This window comes from Cynocephalus volans, chromosome 5, assembly GCF_027409185.1.
Source record: "Cynocephalus volans isolate mCynVol1 chromosome 5, mCynVol1.pri, whole genome shotgun sequence".
NCBI classification, from domain to species: domain Eukaryota; kingdom Metazoa; phylum Chordata; class Mammalia; order Dermoptera; family Cynocephalidae; genus Cynocephalus; species Cynocephalus volans.
The window spans coordinates 18,929,013-18,952,071 of record NC_084464.1 but is presented as its reverse complement, the minus strand read 5'-3'; the positions used below and the strand labels follow the sequence as shown (position 1 = coordinate 18,952,071).

Genomic DNA, 23,059 nt, shown 5'->3' with positions numbered 1-23,059 from the left:
CACCAGATGTGTTCCCTGCACTTTGGACTTCCCAGTCTCTGAAACTGTGAGAAATAAATTTTATTTCTTTATAAATTACCCAGCTTCAGGTATTTTGTTATTAGCAACAGTGCTTTAGTCCGTTTTGTGTTGCTATAACAGAATTACCTGAGACCGGGTAATTTATAAAGAAGGGAGGTTTATTTGGATTACGATTCTGGGACAGCTGCTTCTGGCACAGGCCTCAGGCTGTTTCTACTCATGGCGAAAAAGTGGCAGCACCCGGTGGGTACAAGCAGATCACATGGCAAGAGGAAGCAAGAGAGCAGGAAAAGGTGCCAGGGTCTTTTCAAACAAGCAGCTCTCGTGAGAACTAACAGAGTAAGAACTCACTCATTACTCCCCTTCCCCCAGGGAGAGCATGAATCCATTTATAAGGGATCCACCCCCATGACTCAATCAGTTTCCAGCACTGCCACATTGGGGATCAAATTTCCACATGAGTTTTGACAGGGACAACACATCTAAACTCCATCAAACAGAAACAGGTGAATACAGCCTAAATGTAGGACAAAATGGAAATGCCCAAGAATTGTTTTCTGTAGAAGCATCCCTCAAGTCTATAACGGGCAAGGCATTGGTGAATAAACACCCCAGCCCCCTTGACCTTGGTTGTGATAAGTGTGTTCGATATTGTCCCCCAAAGGGATTGAGCTCTAGTCCCGCACAGCGGTAATTGAATTGATAACGCCTCCTTAATGGATTTAGTTTACCTGGTCTTACGAACCACCTCCCCTATTGGTGACTCCTGAGGTCACCTCTCAACATTTGAATCATTGTGTCAGAATCAGCTTCTGGAGGGACCCCTACCAACTCAAGGACTAAAACATATGCACAGAAATAAAATTTATTGAACTGTACAGAATTAACATACACAATAGTACATAGATATTGAGCATTGGGAAGATTCAGGATTCATCTCTAGGCCCATTGTTGCCAAGACTTTCCCACAGTTTGCTGTTCCTCACCCCACTGGCACCTCCACTCCCAGGATAATGTAGTCACAGAAGCTGTGGTAGGGGTCTTTGCAAGTGGGGGTGACCGATCGATGGTTTTAAATGCAGCAGCAAGTTTGAGGAGAGAAAAACAAATGGATACTAACTTGAGAGTTACTTCCAGTTGGAGTTAAGTGAAGGGAAGGTGGGTTTGGGAATCAGAAGACCAGGATTTCGGGGATTCAGGATACCAAAAGTGAAGATGAGAAAGTGAAGGCAATGAATGCAAGCTAGTCCGTGGCTTCTTGGTAAATGGAAGGAAAGAGGCAGAACGCATCAGGGATACTTAGTGAAGTGCACGCAGGCTGGACTTTCTGCTCTGTAAAATCTTTGAGTACTGAGAGCACTCAGAGTCTTTCAAAGGAAGTTCTTGATCATCGGCCACCTTCTTTAGAGTCATGTGGCCTCATCACCAGGTTGATAGGACCAGAGAGAGACAATTCATTGAAGTCAGCCAACAGCAGACTGACTAATGGTCGATGAAGTGGCCTGGTGGAAGGGCTCTGTCCAGTAGAGGCTGTGAGCACTGATTGCTGATGGACCAATCCACCCAGCTTCCAGGTCAAGGAGCTGGAACTCAAAGATACCAGAGAGATGCAGGTAGCAGCGGGAGCAGTACAGGCAAAGACAGAAGGGACAGGTCGCTCTGTTACCTGAAGTCACCTGGAGCAGAGAACAATGGACTTCTTCTTGCAGAAACAAGATGATCAGATCCCTGGAGAATCGCAGTATCCTGAACAGGGCTTCATTCTGGCTGGGGTCAGCTCAGTCCTGTCTTCCTTATTTTCCCTTGCATCCTTATGGAAAAAAAAAAAAAGAATACAACTAATGATTTAAAAGAATCCAAGCACAATTCTGTTCCTTACAATCTTAAAAAACGTAGCCAACACATGGGGTAAAACTTGAAGTCAGAGTAAGGCGGGGTATTGGTGTCCTTGCAAAATGGAATCCTACAAAGTACTCATGGGGTCAGATTCTTAAAGAAGAGCCTCCAATGGCCACATGCTCATCCTGGAATAGCTTCAGAATGCTGTTCCACGGGTCTATCTGGATATTGAGAATGTAGCTTTAGCCATCAAGGCGAGTGAAGGACTAACGTCATCCACATAACACAGAGTCAGGCATACTTTTGGTTGACAATTGATATAATAAAGATGTTTACTTCAAACAGGGATTTAACCGTCATCACACACAGATCAAATGCTTTTCAAGTCAGGCACTGATGCATCCGTGATAGCTAACGTTTGCAGCGTGCTCACTACATGGTCCTACATGCTTTACACATAGAAATTTATTTCATCCTCACAACAGCCATAGGAAGTAGGTGCTATTCTCTCCCTACTTTTGCAAATGAGAAAACTGAGTCAAAAAAAGGAGCTTAATTATTTGCCCAAAGTCACATTTATAGCCAAAGGTTATAAATAAAAAGCTAAGTTTTGAACCACTGTCCTCCCAGAAGCAACCACCAAGGTGAGATTGGAAGTTCATTGCATTTATTGGAACAACATCTATGAGGGATGAAGGGGACACACAGGAGCAGTGGGTGGGGAGAGGCTTCCTACTGAGATACAGGCGTGAAATGTGTGAAAAGAGAGAGGGAGGGAAAGATGGGTAGGCGGACCCGCAGACTGCCGTGTAGCTCTGAGAAAGTTTCTGCCAGGTCAATGGATGGGGATTCCAGTGGGTGGAGAAAAAACCCGAGCGTGGATGGCCTAGTTTAATTGCCCCATGTTGCTCAGTCATTGGCTGAGAGCAGTCTAGGAAAAGCGTGACCTGCTATGCATGCTGCTGGGGACCCAAAGCAGGAATTGGGGGCTCTGCCGCCTGTAGTAGGTTCTGAACAGGGCAACTGAACTCAAGATGTCTGGTCCCAAAGTCATGCTGGTAATCATTCTATTTTGCTTCCCTCTGGGCCTCATACTTTAAGGGTATGTAGTGAGGAATGTAACCCTGTCATAATGATAGGTTTGGGGAGTAAAAGGGGATGCTTCATTATAAAGCTCTATGGGGCTCCGTTCACATAGTATATGGTGTAAGCAGTGCCTCCAAAGTCGTGAAAAGCAATGACTTTGGTAGTAAAGATGTGGATCGTAATCTTCCAGTCTAAACATACTTGTAAGTTTTGCTTTGGGACACCTTCATCACATAAAATCTCATAAAACTTTTCAGCCAATGTTCAAATATTTATTCGACAATTATTAAATAGAAGGCACTGTCTTAACTGTAGTGGGAACTCCTAAGATCTAAAAGCCTCAACCCTTCCATCCAGTGGTTTACCAAGTACAGAAGATGTCATTAATATAAATAACCACAGATATGCAAGGATAAGAAAAAATGGCCACACGAGGCACAGATATGGCACTATGAAAGTGTAGGGAAGAGAGGGCCTACTTCCTGTTGGAAAGATTGGGGAAGAGTTCATGAAAGAAAAAAGCAATGATACTGGTTCCTCAAAGGCAAATATGGCAGCTGGAGGAACATAATACGCATTGCAGTGGGAGGCAGGAACACAAGCCTGTCACAGAAGCAGGAAGCCAATCAGTGGGTGACAATATCATAATTCTCATAAGATATAAGAAATCTTCCTTTCAAAAGTCCAAACCCCAGGAAAGCTAGAAATATATTAATCTGTTTATTATAAGAAGAAACAGAGAAATTGACTTTCTTCCTCTATTCATTTCCTCGGGCTTTTGTGACAAGAGTACCACAGTTTGGGAGGCTTAAAACTACAGAATATTGTCTCACAGTTCTAGAGGCTAGAAGTCCAGGATCGAGGTGTTGGCAGGGCCGTGCTCCCCACAAAACCTCTGGGGGAGGAACTTTCTTTGCCTCTTCCAGTTTCTGATATTCCCAGAGTTTCCTTGAATTGCAAAGTTATCATGCTCATCTTTGCCTCTGTCTTCATCTGATTTTTTGTGTGTCTGTATGTCACATGGCCTTGCTCCTTCTGTGTCTCTGTCTCTTACAAGGGCACCAGTCATATTGAATTAAGGGCTTACCCTGATCCAGTGTGACCTCATCTTAATTACAACTGCAGTGTCCCTACTTCTGAATAAGTTCCCCTTCTGCGGTACTGGGGCTTAGGATGTCAGCATATTTTTGGGGGGAGACCAATTTTGAATCAGAACATCCTATCAATAAACCTTGATATTATTCTTTGCTGTCTTCTGAAATTTAATTTTGCATGAGAAACAATTTGTTCCATAGATTTTCTAGGTACTAAGAGCTGTGCAAAGGAATCAAACACAAAGCCCTGCATATTTATATCACTAAATCTGTACACATTTCTGTACATTAAAACGTAATATTGAGTCTGTGAATAATGTCCAAGAATAATAAAATATTTTAAAAATATTTGACAAAAAGAGACAATTTCATCACTCCCTCTTGGTCTTTCTGAATCAGTGTAGCCTCATGCTCAAAGAGTCTGTTACAGTCTGTTATACTTTCAGGACAGATTCTTCATGTAGAAATTTCCAAGGTAAGAGCTGAAGTGCCAACCACTTCAATAAAATCACAAAGACCATATGATCATCTATAGAGATGCTAAAAAGCATTTGACAAAATTCAACATTCATTCATGGTAAAGACTCTCTACAAGTTATGTATAGATGGAAAGTATCTCAACATAATTAAAGCCATATATGATAAGCCCACTGCCACTATCATCCTGAACAGGCACTGGACAAGGATGCCCACTCTCACCACTCTTATTCAACACAGTGTTGGAAGTACTAGCCAGAGCAATCAGAGAAGAGAAAGAATTAAAGGCATCCAGATTGGAAAAGATGAAGTCAAACTGTCCCTGTTTGCAGATGACATGATCCTATATATCGAACAGCCTAAAGCCTCTACAAAAAAACTTTTGGTGTTGATAAATGATTTCAGCAAAGTTGCAGGATACAAAAGCAACACACAAAAATCAGTAGCATTTCTACACTCCAACAGTGAACATGCAGAAACAGAAATCAAGAAAGCTAGTGCATTTAAAATAGTCACCAAGAAAAAAAAAAAAAAATACTTAGGAACTAAGTTAACCAAGGTGTGAAAAATCTCTACAATGAGAACTAATAACCACTGTTGAGAGAAATTAAAGAGGACACAAGAAAATGGAAAGATATGCTATGCTGTTGAACTGGAAGAATTAACATTGTGAAAATGTCCATACTACTGAAAGTGATTTACAAATTCAATGCAATCCCCATCAAAATTCCAATGATATTTTTCTCAAAAATGGAAAGATCCATCCTAACATTTACAAGGAATAACAAAAGACCATGAATAGCCACAGCAATTCTGAGAAATAAAAAATAAAGCTGGAGTCATAACACTACCTGACTTTAAACTATACTACAAAGCTATTATAACCAAAACAGCATGGTACTGGCATAAAAACAGAACTCAAGACTATAATATGTGCATTTCCATATTAAGAAAACTAGAAGTTTCTTCACAAAGCAAAGCTACAAATTAGATTTTTAAAAAATTACATATATCAGTGCTCACTTTAATAAACAGAAATTGATGTTACTATAATGTGGTTAAGCCCGATTCCTGATAGCTTTGACGAATGAAGGGAAATACACAAAAATATCAAATGTCACAGAAGCAGCACCTTGAGGCCAGAAGGAGACAGACAGACAAAAGGAACTGGGAGGGGGAGGAGATACATAACGCTAAAACGAATAGTAGTACATACTGTGGGTTTATTTAACCAGCCCTCTTTGACTGGATATTTATATCCTGTTGAAACAGTTTTACAAAAGTGTTGATGTTTATCTCTGCTTATTTTCTTAAAATGAATATCTAGGATCAGGAACACTAAATCAAACAGTTGGAATTCTTGCCTTTGCACTACAAAAACAAATTTATCAAAATTCATACTGCAACCAGCAATGTAGGAAAATATCCAGTTATTCATATGCTTGCCAAAACTGTCACCCTATTTTTCAGTTTTGCCTACATAGTAGACAATATAATATTTCATTGTTATATTAATACCTAATCCCGTAAATCTAATGAATTTAAATATTTTTGTTTGCTGAGCATTTATGCTTTTTATATTGTAAATTCCCTTTCATGCTATTTCCACAATTTTTTTTCAGTTGGAATATTGAACATTTTCTTCGTAATTTTCATCTTTCCATATTAAAGATACTAACTCTTTGTCTGACACAATGGTTCAAAATATTTTTCTGTTCACAATATGCCTTTCCATTTCTTTGAGGGTTGTGTGTGTGCACGTGTGTACGTGTGCACGTGCGTGAGTGTGAGACATCGCTTTCAGTCTCGTGTCGTCACTTGCTTCAACATTCCCCTTCATCGTTGCTCCTTTTGCTTATAAGCTTACAAAATCTGTTCACACTATGTAGTCAAACTGTAGGCAATAAGAGAACTCAAGGGGTTCCTGCATGGCTTTCTTTCCTACTTTCCCGCTCCCAGGTGAGCAGCCACCACCCCTAGGGGTCCTGCCAACACCTCGGGTTCAGACATGCAAACCAGAACTGACCTTCATTCTGCTCACAGGGCTCCTTCCCCATACTTCCTATTTCTTTTCATGACTTTGCTATTCTCCAAGCCACCCAGACTCAAAAGCTCTCTGCCACCCATGGATTTTCTTCCTCTAATGTCACCCACATCTGGTAACTGGCTACATGCTCTTCTATCTCATTAAGTAGTTTCATGGCCATTCTTTCCTCCCTTCTGCCATAATCCTCGCTTGAACCTTTGTCACTCCCCACCTCGCAGCTAAGGTCGGTGAGATCGATGGAGGGGAAGAGGGAGGGAGGCAGGGAAGGAGAGAGAGAGAGACAGACAGAGACAGAGAGACAGAGAGACACACGGGGGGGACTCTTAACTGATACAGAAGCATACCATATACTTTTATGCAAACTTGTGTTTTTCATTGAATCATGGTCATCCTTACAAGTCATAAAATACAAGTTTATTTCTTTTCTTAAATGGCCTTTTTTTCCTTGATCCCCCTTCACGTCTTCTATCCACAGTCCCCTTGCTTCTGTCCATTACACTTCCCTCACATAACCCATTTTATTTCCTTCATGTTTAAGTAACAAAATATATGCATACACATATCTATGAACAAATGGCATATTCCCTTATAGAGGAACTTTCCACTGTTGCACAGAGAGATTGTGTGTTGTCTACACCTCCCTACATTCATTCTCACTCAACAAGAGCTGGTGGGATTTTCTTCACGTCAGTAATTACAGTTTCGTCTTATTCTTTTCAAAGGCTGTATAATATATTATGCTACAGTTGTAACATGACTTATTTCACCATTCCCTACTAACAGACAGTCACTTTTAATCGTCATTTTTATTTTCCTATCAAAAGGAATGCTACAATAAAATCCCTGTTCCTGATCCATTCATACCGGTGCTGGTATTCCTCTGGATAGATTTCAAGGTGGATCTACTGGGTTGAAGAGTTTGCATATTTTAAATGTTAATAGATATTGCCAGGCTGCTTTTCAAAAAACTTGTTAAAAAATACATTTGGGCAAACGATATATAAGAAAATCTATTTCCCCAAATCCTTGCCAAAAATAGATCACATTTGAATTGTTAACTTATAATGTTCTTAGATTATGATCAGAGAGGTGGCATTTATTACTGTACTGAGTACATATTCCTTCACAAATATACAAATGTTGTTAGATTTTATATTCAGCTGCTGTTATTTGCCGTATGTAGGTCGTGTCACTATAACATCACTTTCCTAAATTAAACCTTTATCATTATAAAATGTTCTTTTACTGTTTAGACCTTTTAAAACTCTAAACAGCAACTTCCTTTATGGCCTCTCCAGGTTTATTTCTGCTTTTCATTTCTGGTCACTTGATTCAGCAATAAATAGGGATCAACTTTTCTTTTTCATTGTCTTATTTTTTATTTACTGTAAGCATTATATGGCTGGGTTTTTGTCATTTACTCAGTTTGACAGTGTCTTTTACTTGAGGAATTATCATATTATTATAAATAATTATTTGAATTTATTCTGTTTTTATTTATTTTACCTTTCTGCCGTCCCCTTTTTGTTTCTTTTCATTGCAGTTAGCTGGGGTCGATACTCATTTCTCTTCTCATTTTGCTCCTTAATGTGTGTGTTCTCCTGGGCTTCTCCATTCAGTTATGACTACCAGAGTCACATACATAGGGCATGAAGTTAGATGTGTACTGCCAGGTGCCTGGTTGGAATCAAGGAGTGGTAAGAGACCAGCCCAAAGGGAGAGAGCCCCAGCAAAAAGAAGGATATAGAAAGGGTGCGTCTAAGGAAAGTGAACCAGTGCCCCTTGGAAGAAGGGGTCTCCTTAAAAAACCCAGACAACTCCTGTAATCATAACAACACCAGACAAATAAGACCTTCTCTGCCTCCCATCCTGCCCCTAACCAGATCCTGAATGGATCAAAGCCACAATTTGCAAGATGGAGGAGGTACAGAAGCACAGAGTCTGAAACAGAGAAGAGTGGAACTAGGCTCTGCCCTTCCTGCTCAGCTTTTAGGGCCAGACTGAGAAACGCTGTGGGCAGGGCAAAGCCTCTAAAGATGTTGAAAATATCTTTTTATTACTAGCCATACAAGTCAGTGGTTTATGACTGGAGGCAGGGATGCTAACATACATGAGGACTGCAGGTTCACCACAAACTTCCTTCATAGAGACCCTCTCCTTGTCACTCTAACCCTGCATAATATGTTTATGGTCAAGATCAAGAGCAAGGACCACCTCATTCCATGAAGCTTCTAAAAGTTTGGATCAGATGAGGCTATCACTAGCAGCTGTTTTATCTCACACTCTGCATTACCCCTGGCTAAATCCAGAGCACCTCAATCTAATTGGTTTTTTTTTTTTTCTTTTTTTCTGGTGTGATAGTTTTCCTTTTCCCTTTAATTCTTTAACTGACCTGGACTGTTTTTATTTGTAGAATCATAATGCTTATTTTGGAAGCTTATAAAAATACAGAAATATATAAATAAGGAAACAGCAATTGCCTACAATCCCAAAACAACCACTGTTAACATTTTGGTTATTTAAAATAGAACCTCCCTTCATACTGATTTTCATCACTTTCTATCCCCTCACCATAATTTCTTTTACTTAATAAACAGTGTCCTATTTATTTACTAACTCTACTTTCTATCTTCTTGACTATGTTTTGTCCACTGCTGCAACCTTAGGTCCTATAATAGTGCCTGGCACATAGAAGGTACTTAGCAAGTCTTTGTTAAATAAATGAGTCAATATCATACACGCACGCACACACACACACGTGTACACACACACACACACACACACATATGTAATCAGAGCTGAGATCATACTTCATATACAATTCCAGATTTTTCTTCATTTAGCATTATATTTCAGCATGCCAGTGACTTATTTAAAACCCTTCAGTGATTTCTCGTACCCTTAAAACAAAGTCCAAACTCCTTACTATAGCCCACAAATCACTCATGTTTGGAAAGACACACAATCTCCATCTTTGGAGCTAAAGCATCCCCAGGACCTCAGCATCCACTGCAGCACACCTCCAAGCTTCTCTCCCCACCAGGCTAGGTCACCATGTTATTTGCTCCCATAGGATCAATACTGCCCCCTTTTAAAACCCTCATCACATTTGTAATGTGTTCAATGTCTACCTTTTGGATTTGACTGTAAAATCCATGAAAACAAGATCCAGAACTGTCTTGAGCATCACTCAGCATTCCCAGGGTCTAGTTCAGTACAGGTCTGGTGGTGGCGGCAGCCTCTCAGAAGGTCCCGGGGGCCCTGGCAGCAACAGCTTGCAGCAACAGCCTCCAGCAGCAGTAGCGGCCTCCCCATGGCTCCCCTGGGGGCATCCTTGGGGTGGGGTCCTAAATTGGTATTTTTTAAGTCAAACTGTTGAGTTACAATTTACAAACAATAAAATGAAACATTTTATATGTACAGTTCAATGAGTTTGGACTAATGTATGCATCCATGTAACTCCCCCCACAAGTAAAATAGACTTTTTGCATCACATCAAAAAATTCTCTCATACCCTTTGCAGTCAATCTTCCTCACCCACAACCCCGCCACACACACATCAGACACACACACACACACATGCATACACACACACACTCTTAGCAAACACCGATCTGATTTCTATCACTATAAATTAGAATTCTGTTACACTGTTTTACATGTACGGGATAATGCAGTATTTTCCCTCTTGTTTCTGGCTTTTTCCACTCAGAACAGTATTCTGAAATTCTTCTGAGTTCTTGCTTGTGTGGGAGGTTGTTGGGAAAATAGAATAGTTTGGTCAGGGCCCTCTCCATGGGTCCCGTTGGGTGTGGTTTAGCACATCCATTGTAAGCAAATTGCGTGTGTGTGTGTGTGTGTGTGTGTGTGTGTGTGTGTATGTGTGTCTGTCTGTGTGTGTGTGTGTGTGTGTGTGTGTGTGTGTGGAGTTAGTGCACATGCGCCCCAATGTGTCTTTTTAGTTTTGTTGCTATTCTTGTGTTCTACAGAGAGAGAGAGAGAGAGAGAGAGAGAAAGGAGTTTCAGTGAAGCAGGTGGGCATCTGCCTCGGGTGTCTGCCCTGCGTGGCCATGCTTTCCAACCTATGGCTCCAAGGACCTTTTGGCTGGTTACCTAGCACATAGACCTGTGTGTAAGGGGTCTGGGGACCCAGTGTGGTGTGTAAAGCATTTGTGACCCAGTCTGTGAACAGGCTTGAGGGGTCTGTGGGCTCCAGACCCAGCCCTAGCTCAACAATCGGCCTAGTCTGTGTAGGATTACCAGCAGGTAAAAGAGCCTGACAACTGGCGTGGTCGCCTCGCTTTACAGAGGTTCATTACACTTTACTGCTGAGTAGTATTCCCCGTTATGAATGGACAGCAATGTGTTTACTAGTTCATCTACTGATGGATTCTTGAGTGTTCCAAAGTTCTGACTATTGTGAGGATGGCTGCTATGAAAATTCATGTCCAAGTCTTCTGTGGACATATGTTTTTATTTTTCTTGGGTAAATATATAGCAGTTGAATTACTGGGTCATGTGATAAATGTTTGTTTAATTGGGAAAAAAAACCCTGCCAGCTTTTCAAAGTACTGTAGCATTTTATATTTCTATCAGTGAAAGAGTTTGGATGTGTTGTCCCCTCCAAAACTCATGTAGAAATTTGATCTACAATGTGTTGGAAACTGATTGAGTCATGGGGTGGATCCCTCATGAATGGATTAATGCTGTCCCTGGGGCGGGGGGATTAATGAGTGAGTTCTCGCTCTATTAGTTCCTGCGAGACCTGATTGTTTAAAGGACCCTGGCACCTTCTCTCTCTTCTCTTCTCTCTCTCTCTCTTCCTCTTGTCATGTGATCTGCTCCTATCTGCCAGCTGCTGCCACTTTTCCACCATGAGTAGAAACAGCTTGAGGCCTGTGCCAGATGCAGCTGTCCCAGAATCGTAAGCCAAATAAACCTCTCTTCTTTATAAATCACCCAGTCTCAGGTATTTCTGTTACAGCAACACAAAACGGACTTAATCAGTAACATTTGAAAGTTTCCTCCAAATTATCATTTTTCCCATCTTTTGGTCAGATTGTGTTTCATGAATTTTCAATCTCATTCAGTGCATATTTTAGGATTGTTATGCTTCCTTTTGAGTTTCCCCTTTTATCTTTGTCTTTGAAGTCCATCAAGTTTCTAATATTAGATATTAATGTAGCCATACCAGCTTTTTTTTTTTTTTTGTCTTTTTTGTGACCGGCCGCACTGCGCTCAGCCAGTGAGTGCACCGGCCATCCCTATATAGGATGCGAACCTGCGGCGGGAGTGCTGCTGCGCTCCCAGCGCCGCACTCTCCTGAGTGCACTTCAGGGTCGGCCCCATACCAGCTTTCTTGTATGTAGTGTTTCCATGGTATATATTTCTCTGTCCTTTCACTTTCAACGTACTTGTGTTTAAATTTATGGTGCATCTCTTACAGTTGGTGTTTAGTTGTCTTGCTTTTTCATCCAGATTGGCAATACCTGCTTTTTAATTTAATTATTTAGTCTTCAAGATTTTATGCAATCATTCATGTGGCTGAGTTTGCCTCCCATCTTGCTATTCATTTTTGCTTTGTCTCTTTTGTTTTTTGTTCCTTTGTTGAGCCTTTCCTGCCTTCCTTTGGGTTAGTCAGATATGTTTTTAGTATTTCATCTTATTTCCTCTGTTATTTTCTTAGCTATATCTTTGAGATTGACACTGTTGGCTCTAGGGCTAATAGCATGCATCCTATAATAATCCCCATCTAAGAGTCAGTGTTACAGAATTTCACACTTTGTACCTGATCATTCACACTTCTCACGTCACAAATGTAACAACCTTACAATAGTTTGATCCCAGTTTCCACCCCTCCTCCTTTGAGCTGCCATCATATCTTTTACCTGCACATGCTTTATAACCCACCTTACAATGACATTTTATTTTATTTTGACAGTAAAATGTATATTAAGAAAATTATTTCTAAGACTAAGGCTGTCATAGTTACGCATCTACTTGCAGTTCTGGTATCCTCTGTTTTCCTGTACAGATCACTTGTATCATTTTTCTTCAGCTTAAAAAATTCTTCAACATTTTTTATAGTGCAAGTCATCTAAGTGTCTTTATTTCACCCTCAACTTTTGTAGAATATTTTTGCCAATATAGAATTCTGGGTTGACATTTTTCACCATTTTAAATATATCATTGCATTAACTCCCGGTCTTCGTTGTTTCTGATAATGTCAGACATTTTCATATCATCATTTCCTCGTCTGTAACTTGTTTTTTTCCTTCTCCCTGCTTTCAGGATTTCCACTTTATGTTGCATATTCAGCAGTTTCACTACAGTATTGTTAGGTGTGGTTTCCTTTGTATTTATTCTTTTGAGGTTTAATGAGGGTATTCAACCTATAATCAAACTATTTAAACTTGGGAAATTTTCAGTCATTACATCTTCATTATGTATTTCCTTCCACTCTATTACTCTTTTCCTTCTAAGACCCCCTCCCATTACATTTATGTCAAATTCTGCAATACTGTCCCATGGGTCTGTCAGTCTCTATTCACTTTTCTCTCATCTTTTTGTTTTCTGCACTTTAATTTGGTTCATTTCTATTATTCTGTCTTCAAGTCCACTGATTATTTTTTCTGCCATTCTAGTTTTCTGTTAAGCCTATCCAGTGAATTTTTCATTTAATTCTTGGATTTTCAGTTCTGTGTTTGTTTGTTTATAATTTCTATGTCTCTGCTGAGATGCCGTAACTATTCTCTCATGATGACCATATTTATCTTTAATTGTTTGAAAGCATTTGCTTTAAATTTGTAAATAAATTTATGCTAGATGTCTTAATATGTTTCCCTGCTAAATTTCATGTTTGAATTATGTTGTGGTTATTTTTCTTCATGTTTTTCTTTGCTTGAGGTTAGTATTGTCCTGTTCCCTTGGATGTCTAGTAATTGTAGATTGCATGAGGGACATCACAGAAGACTGGATTCTGTCATACTCCTCTGAAAGGTGTTTTGTTTTGGTTTGGTTTTTGGTTTTTTTAGTAAGCATTACTGGTTAATCCCTTTAAACTCATGTAGGCTTGAATTTACATTTTGTTACAGCAGATATGTGAGAAACCAAGGGTTTCCAAGTCACTCTGATTTGACGGCATTCAACCTCAAAACTCTAACCCCTCTGCTTACCTTGTTCAGGGATTGTTTAGAGCTTTCTTTGGGCAGGTTTAGAGTAAGCCACTCTAGACTGTGGTCTTTATTCCTAATATACAGACTTTTGCTGTCTCAATTTGCTGAGCAAACGGATAATGAGGAATTAACGTGCCTCTCCTAGCTGGGCTTGAACTCCACCTTTGTTTGAACTCTAGTATCTCTGCTCCACTCTCAGGACCACAGTAGCCACTAGCAAGCAGCCACTAAGCAAAGCCTCAATTAGTCTTGCTATGGTTATGTACAGCACAGCCCTCAGCTGAGGACTCACGGTGGAGTCTCTGTACTGACATCTCCCTGCTCTCTGTTCCACTCTGCAGATTCCAGCTGCTTCAGCTGCCCTGAATGCAGGACTTTGTCCCTTCAGTTCAGTGAGACTTTCTCGGCTTGGACTCCACTTCACTCCTCTAGTTTGAAACTGTGCCCAGGTAGAGGGCCAGTGTTTGCCTTATAGGATTCCATCATAAGTTTCTCTTCTCTCAGGGATTACAGTCTTATGCTTCATGATGGCAGTGCCCCAAAAGTTGTTTTCTATATTCTTTCCAGTTTAATGGTTGATTATAGCAAAATAGCTAGAACGGGACCAGCTCTTTTCTACCATCACTAAATTAAAAGTTGTGATATTGTTTAATTTTTTAATTAAAAAGTAGAAATGAATACATGAGTTTGTCATGGGCTAACTAGCACCCACGTTGCATACTAGTAATACAAATGTAAGTTAATTATGTTGAAAGTCCATTTTAAGGAACTACTACTCAATTTAACCATCAGATCTTATACTGAGAAAAAAAAATGTTTACAAATAATATTAACCTGTTGATGTCTGTGGAATGTGTCAGCTGATATCACACAGAAAAAAATAAATAAAACAGTCATTTTTAATAATACATGAGGTACACAAGAAAAACACTTGTCAAAATTGCATAATGTTACCATAGCCCATCTATATATAAATGCATATGTTTATAAAAGTGTATTTCCCCTGTGTTGTGCTAATCTTTTTCACTTGGCATATTTTTAATGGTTTTCCAAATGACCTTTATAAAATGAATCAAGGATCTGACACTGTCTTTTGGAGAAATACAAAGAAAGAATGCTGCTTATAATAACTTTTGTGTGGAAAAACAACCAGAAAATGACAAACAAACACAGAGAATATTAATACTAAAAAAATTAAAGCTTGAAAGTGGAGCCAACTGAAAAATGTTGCCTTTTTGGTAGTAATATTTCTACAGGTCTCTGAAATTCCATTTTTTCTTTATTTTCCAAATCATTGTCTTTATTACTTGCGATCAGATAGATTTTTCAAAACAATTTGCTAGGTATAATACACCACAATTTTCTAAGAGCTGTAACAATGAGAAGCATCTCAAATAAAATTAATAAAATGCACAGAAAATATGTGTAAAAAATATAAATACAAAGAACTTAGAAAAATGACTGCAATTAGATAAGATGGAAAACTAAAAAGAAATTAAATTTAGTCTGTAATACATTTTTTATTCTTTTCTTTGAGAAAATTACTACTGAAGTGAGGGGGTTTTTCCCCCTGTAATTTAAATGTTAAGCTGCCGTATGTGTGTCTCATGCTTGAAGAGTCGAAGCTTTGCATTATTTAGCATATTAAGAATCACAGAATTTTAAAAAGGGCTCCTTTATTGCCTCAAGATTCTAATTAAGTAAACCTTAGCCTGGTACATTTATACTTGCAATACACTGGATTTTGCTCTTTTTTTCCCCTGTAGTCAAGTCACGTCTATATAATAAACATGCAAAATCTTTAAAATGATCTCAATTTTCTTTTGCTTGAGGAATTAAACCTATCTATTATTTTAAGAAGTTTTTAATAGAGGTCAGCAATCTGGAAGACAACTAAAGATTCAAAATACTTTTTAATTATTGCAAGTTGCTTTTCTTATTTATAACAAAGAATATGCATTTCATAAAGGCAATTCTATACTATTAATCTTATTTCTTCTTTCATACTCTCTCTGCTTCTGCTGTTGTCCCCACCGTTCTACTCTCATGAGACAATGGCAATTCTAAGAATCAACAAGAAGGTCATCGTTTTTGGATCAATATTATGGTTTTTTGTGTCTGTGTATGTGTGTGTGTGCACATGTCTATCTGTGTTAAATATCTGATCACATAGCACTAATTAGTTGTCCTTTCAGCAGTTTGTGGAAAGAGTTGCAGCAGCTAAACTGAAAGCCATAATCAAATAGAAGTTCTGGAGGCACACAGCATTCATAAATCATACCCTTAAATACAGTTATTTTGCCATTTTAGAAAGTGTCAAAGGTGTCAACTCTGTCCAAATATACCGCTTAACAGTGACTATTTTAGTAAACTGACTTAAAATGCATTCAGCCAGCTGACAGTTAGAAGCACATAATCTAGTTCACAGTACAAACGAACAGTTTAAAGGCCAAAATAAGCACTAAACTACGAATTCTCAATGACATGTTACAGTGACCATGGCTGCAACCACAGATCCAAATATTAGTATTAATGTGTTCCATCCACATCAGAAATAGATACTCAAAATTTTGGAATGTGATTTTTTTATATCTAGTTTCTGGTTAAGAAAACAAAAATTATTTAACTACATTCAAGACTGAAGTCAATCATCTAATTGAGGATATTAGCAGTGAATAAATGAGAAATTACAGAAATGCAGGTAATGAGTTGATAATGTTCTCTGCTAGTGGCATGGTTAGAACTTGCGAATGGTAACTCTGTGGGAACTGCAAACATAAATAGATAAATATTTGTTAACATGACAAGAAACGAGACTTTCTCTTAGCTAGTCAACAAATGAACAAATTGATATTCAGAAATTTAACTGTTGGCAAGCAAAATAGGAATTTAGGTTTGGCCAGGATTATTCCCTCCAAAGCCCAAAGTGTTTAGTTATAGGTAAAATGTATCTAACATTTTGCTGTTTCCTAGAAATGTTAAAAAGCTTAATGGTTTAATATTTGGGGATATTTTAATATAATTGGCAGCAGAAATGCAACAAACCATCCCTGCATTCACTCTGTCCAAACCATGAAGCCACAATCTTTCTACCTGCGACTTTAAACTATGTCACATTTTGGAACCATTTATGAGTATTGGCAGTTAGTTGATTGAAAACAATATACTATAATTATACAAAAATGTTCAGTTTATAAAAACATTTTTATGTGTTATTTAATTCGAGTTATTTTGATTAACTTCATTGCCAGTACAGAACTGTAAATATTTATATCATCCTGTTGATCTAGTAACAGTGTCTGGATATTTTGCATTCATAGCATAAAAACTAGATTCATACATACATGCCTTTCCTAATAAAATATTACTCTAATGTAAGAGCAGAAAGATATGTGGTGATTCTTCTCAAGAATAATCTTTAAACAGCACCCATTTCTTCCACAGTTAAGAGGATTCTATCCTTTTATGAAAATCAGCTTCCTTTTTCCTTATTCTTAAAAGTATTAAACTCTCCAACTTAAGCACGATGAAAGAATTCAGAAATTTTAATATGCTGCTCATGAGCTTTCCCTGGTTATCATCAATTAACACTTTCACTGAACTTAGAACATCCAAAGCTATTTGGAATAATGAATTATTTTATCCAATAGGAAGTCTCTATTGCTAAGAGAAAATTACAGAGAGGGATAGAGGGAGTCATTGCCCACTACCACAATTAAGTGGATTTTGTCTAACTTTATGGAAATCAACTCAATAATGCAGGGATGATTTTGCAAGCACCTACTATGTTTATGACACTTTACATAAAGTATTACTAATACTCAAGAAGGGTCTGTCATCTCTTCTTTTTATAGGTGAAGAAACAAAGACTCTGAGATTAGAAAACTTGACAAAAGACATTAAATGACAGAGTCAATATCTGAATTTAAGCCCCCCTGACTCTCCTATTCAGGTTCTACTCAGCCACTAAATTTGCACTCTTCGGAGTTCCCTCTGGTGATCCTCTGTTGAACATTTCCAATAGGAAGACAAAGATTAGGGCTGCAGGCAGATGATATTAGAGTGAAACTAGTTGGCACAAAGGAACAAAAACAGAACTATGACTCAGAGACCTACCTGCAGACCTTCAGCTATTCATGCTATAGAGAAGAAAAAATGAATAATAAAACTCGGCAGAAAATAACAGTGTGAGCTAACTTTGTTGAGCTCATACCAGGCTTTACAGCTTTTAAAGTCTCAAGTTAGCTACTAACTTTAAACTTTTTACCACAAAACTGTTTAAAACACTGCAGTGAGTAATAAAATTTACTATTTAAATTGTAACTCTTTTCTTGAAGACATTATTTAAGTGAAAGAAGCCAAATACTGTTTGATTCCATTTATGCAAGGTATCCACAGTAGGCAAATTCATAGAGACAGAGTGCAGAACGGAGGTTACCAGGGACTAGGGGAGGGGGCTGTGGGGAGTTGTTTAATGTAGAGTTTCAGTTGTGCCAGACAAAAAAAGTTCTGGAGATGGGTGGTGGTGATGGTTGCACAACCACGTGGAGGTATTTAATGCAACTGAACTGTGCACTTAAAAACGGTTAAAATGGTAAACTTTATGTTACCGACATTTTACCGCAATTAATTTTATTTCTACTTTCATATTCCTCAAGCCCCAAATGAAATGCTTAACAAACTTTAAATGCTGCAGAGACCTAAGTAAAAACAAAAAACAAACAAACATAAAAGAATGGGAGGATTTCCAGCTCGGAAAAGATGGCATAAACTCATTTCTCCCTTGTCCTCCCCACTAAGTACAACTGTGAACCCTGGAACTAATGCAAGAGGCAGCCAAAGGAGAATTCCAAAAGGTGTGAATAGGTAGAAAAGGTGATTAGAGATCTCAGAACTGGGGCCACAGTGCAGGGCAGGGCATCTAACACTTCACCCTCACCCTACTCAGCAGAAGAAAGCCACTCTCACCCAGCATCTCTCAACCTCCTCCTGTCAGCAGGCAGTAGTCCAGGCAGGCTCATTCAACCCTCTCTGGAAGGGAAGTTTGCACAGACAACACCAGGTGGGTCCCACAGCACATGTGAGGAGAATAGCCCAGAATCCACACTGAAGCAAGCATCCAGGGGAAGCAGTCTTCCTCACTGCTGCTTGAGACATCCATCCCGCCCCCACCTAGAGACACCATTTGGCCCAGTCCCACCAGCGGGGAGATCCCACCACTGGTGTCTGACCTAGGAAGCCTCTTAACATCCTGGGGCCGGAGACTGCCTTCCCCCACCGAGAGACACCAGGTGGCCCAGACTGGGGAAACTCTGTCCCCTCCAGCATTACCAGCAGGACCCCGTGGGAGCCCTGAGTCATGCAGACCCAAACGGCACAACATTTTTCAAGTGATGAAAGAAAAAAAATTGTTGACCACAAATTCTATGCCCAATGACCATCCTTCAGCAGTGAAGGGAAAAATGCATTCTCAGATGAAAGAAAACTAAAAGAATTTGTCACTAGCAGATCTATTCTTAAAGAATGGCTAGAGAAATTTTCTCAAATAGAAAGAAACTGGTAAAAGAAGGAATCTTGGAGCATCTGGAAGAAAAAAAAACCAGAAAGAGCATCAAATGTAGCATATATGACATACAATCCTTTCCCTCAGGAGTTTTATAAATTATATTTGATGATTGGAACAAAGATTATAACACCATGTGTTACTCCAGAAAATAGTGACACCAGGAAACTGAGAAGTCACACACGCCTATAGTTACACCCAGAGCAACCGTTATGAAAACTACTCTAGATATGCCCAATAACTGTAAATAAATCAAGACGGAATCTTAAAAGCTGTTCAAATAATGCACAGAGAAGCAAGTAAACTGGAAGAGGGGAATGAGAAGCAGAGGAAACAATGAGAAAACAAATATTAAAACGGCTGGCTTACGCCCTAATATTTCAGTGCTTACCTTAAATGTCAATGGTCCCTTTCAATTAAAAAGCAGATATTGGCGAGTGAATTAAAATAAAACGCATGACTGAACTGTATATTATTTAAAAGAAACATACTTCTAATGCAATGGTATAAGAAGATTAAAAGTTTTAAAAATGGAAAAAGCTATACCATGCCAATATTAACATTTAAGAAGCAGGAATGGCTATATTAATATCAGATAAAATGGATTTGAGAGCAAAGAAAATTACCAAATAGAGAAAATCTTACATAATGAATAAATTTCAATCTACCAGTAAGACATAACAATCTTAAATACTTTTTATTCCCAGGCGGTCTCCCATCCAAGTACTAACCAGGCCCGACCCTGCTTAGCTTCTGAGATCAGATGAGATTGGGCGTGTTCAGGGTGGTATGGCCGTAGACGTAAATACTTTTTATGCCCAAACATCACAGCCTCAAAAATGCTTGAAATGAAAAGTGACAGAGCTAACAGGAGAACAGAAAAATTTCCAATTGCAGCTAAGAATTTCAACCGTCTGCTCTCATCAAATGATAGAACTATTAGAAAATCAGAAAAGATATCAATGATCTGAATGGCACAATCAACAACCAGAATTTAATTGAGATACACACACAAACACACCAAACACACATGCACCCCTACATATATATGTAAAGCACTTGACCCAACAGCAGCTCAGTATGCATTTTTGTAAGTGCCCATGGACCATTCACAAATATCATATCCTGGACCAAAGCTCACCAAATTTGAAAGAATTGAAATTATGCAGAATATATTTTCTCATAATGAAATCTAACCAGCAGTTAATAACAGAAAGACAACAGGAAACCTTTATACCCTTGGAAATTAAATAATGCACTTCCAAATAATCTGTATGTCAAAGAGGAAGTCTCAAAAAAAAAAATAAAAATAGATACAGAACTGGATAAAATGAAAATGCAGCATATCAACGTTAGTAGGATGCAGCTCAAGCAATGCTGACAGGAAAAGTTTAGCACTAAATGCTTACATCAGAAAAAAAAAATCAACAACCTAAGATCTCTCCTCAAGAACCTAGAAATAGAGCAAAATAAATCTGAAGCAAGTAGGAGAAAGAAAATAGCAGTGAAAAACTCAGAAACCAAGGAGACTGAAAACAGAAAAACAATAAAGAACATCCATAAAACAAAAGGCTGGTTCTTCAAAAAATCAGTAATGTTGATAAACCTCTAGCAAGACTGACAAAGACAAAGAGAGGGAAGATACAGCTCACCAATATCAGAAATAAAATGGGATATCATTGCAGGTACTGCAGCCATTGAAAAATGAAATAAAGGAATAACTTGAACAACTTTATGCTCATACCTTCAACTACCTAAAAAGAAATGAATCAATTCCTCAAATACTACAAACTACAAACACTCAACTGAGATAAAATAATCCGAATAGTTCTATAACCATTAAATAAATTGAATTTGTAATTTTAAAATCTCAGGCACAGATAGCTTCCCTAGACAATCCTACCAAACATTTACAAGAGAATGAAGAATCCTACACCATCCTTTATTTATTTATTTATTTTATTATTTTTATTTTTTTCTTAATTTTATTTTGTTGATATACAATGTGGTTGATTATTGTGGCCCATTACCGAAACCTCCCTCCCTCCTCCCTCTCCCCCTCCCTCCCAACAATGTCCTTTCTGTTTGCTTGTAGTATCAACTTCAAGTAATTGTAGTTGTTATGTCTTCTTCCCCCCTGCCCCCAGTTTTTGTATGTGTGTGTGAGTGAATTTATTTATTTATTTTTAGCTCCCACCAATAAGTGAGAACATGTGGTATTTCTCTTTTTGTGCCTGACTCATTTGACTTAATATAATTCTCTCAAGGTCCATCCATGTTGTTGCAAATGGCAGTATTTCATTCGTTTTTATAGCTGAGCAGTATTCCATTGTGTAGATATACCACATTTTCCATATCCACTCATCTGATGATGGACATTTGGGCTGGTTCCAACTCTTGGCTATTGTAAAGAGTGCTGCAATGAACATTGGGGAACAGGTATACCTTCGACTTGATAATTTCCATTCCTCTGGGTATATTCCCAACAGTGGGATAGCTGGGTCATATGGTAGATCTATCTGCAATTGTTTGAGGAACCTCCATACCATTTTCCATAGAGGCTGCACCATTTTGCAGTCCCACCAACAATGTATGAGAGTTCCTTTTTCTCCACAACCTCGCCAGCATTTATCATTCAGAGTCTTTTGGATTTTAGCCATCCTAACTGGGGTGAGATGGTATCTCAGTGTAGTTTTGATTTGCATTTCCCAGATGCTGAGTGATGTTGAGCATTTTTTCATATGTCTGTTGGCCATTTGTATATCTTCCTTAGAGAAATGCCTGCTTAGCTCTTTTGCCCATTTTTTAATTGGGTTGCTTTTTTTTCCTTGTAAAGTTGTTTGAGTTCCTTGTATATTCTGGATATTAATCCTTTGTCAGATGTATATTTTGCAAATATTTTCTCCCACTCTGTTGGTTGTCTTTTAACTCTGTTAATTGTTTCTTTTGCTGTGCAGAAGCTCTTTAGTTTGATATAATCCCATTTGTTTATTTCTTCTTTGGTTTCCCTTGCTTTTGAGGTTGTATTCATGACGTCTCTGTCCAGTCCTATTTCCTGAAGTGTCTCTCCTATGTTTTCTTTAAGAAGTTTTATTATTTCAGGGTTTATATTTAATTCTTTAATCCATTTTGAGTTGACTTTAGTGTATGGTGAAAGGTATGGGTCTACTTTCATTCTCCTGTATATTGATATCCAGTTCTCCCAGCACCATTTGCTAAAGAGGCAGTCTCTTCCCCAGTGTATACGCTTGGTGCCTTTGTCAAAGATCAGATGGCTGTAGGTGTGTGGGTTGATTTCTGGATTCTCTATTCTATTCCACTGATCAGTGTGTCTGTTTTTATGCCAGTACCATACTGTTTTGGTTATTATAGCTTTGTAGTATAGTTTAAAGTCAGGTAGTGTTATGCCTCCAGCTTTATTTTTTTTGCTCAGCGTTGCTTTGGCTATGCGTGGTCTTTTCTTATTCTATATAAATGTCTGGATAGTTCTTTCCATTTCTGAGAAAAATGTCATTGGAATTTTGATGAGGATTGCATTAAATTTGTATATCACTTTGGGTAGTATGGACATTTTCACTATGTTGATTCTTCCAATCCAATACCATGGGATATCTTTCCATCTTCTTGTATCCTCTCTAATTTCTCTCAGCAGTGGTTTGTAGTTCTCATTATACAGATTTTTCACCTCCTTGGTTAACTCACTTCCTAAGTATTTTATTTTTTTGGTGGCTATTGTAAATGGGCAGGCTTTCTTGAT

At 38.5% G+C, this 23,059-nt stretch overlaps 1 protein-coding gene and 1 pseudogene across 1 annotated transcript in view; one reads left to right on the top strand and one right to left on the bottom strand.

Annotated features, from left to right (window-relative positions):
* Positions 1 to 240: 240 nt before the first annotated feature.
* LOC134378895 (non-structural maintenance of chromosomes element 3 homolog) overlaps positions 241 to 23,059 on the top strand; it is a 39,363-nt gene continuing 16,544 nt past the window's right edge. The window contains exon 1 of the mRNA XM_063098203.1: positions 241 to 264. Within this exon, the coding sequence (XP_062954273.1) occupies positions 241 to 264 (24 nt within the window). The remainder of the gene's footprint in view (positions 265 to 23,059) is intronic.
* LOC134379305 (5S ribosomal RNA) lies at positions 19,985 to 20,103 on the bottom strand (annotated as a pseudogene).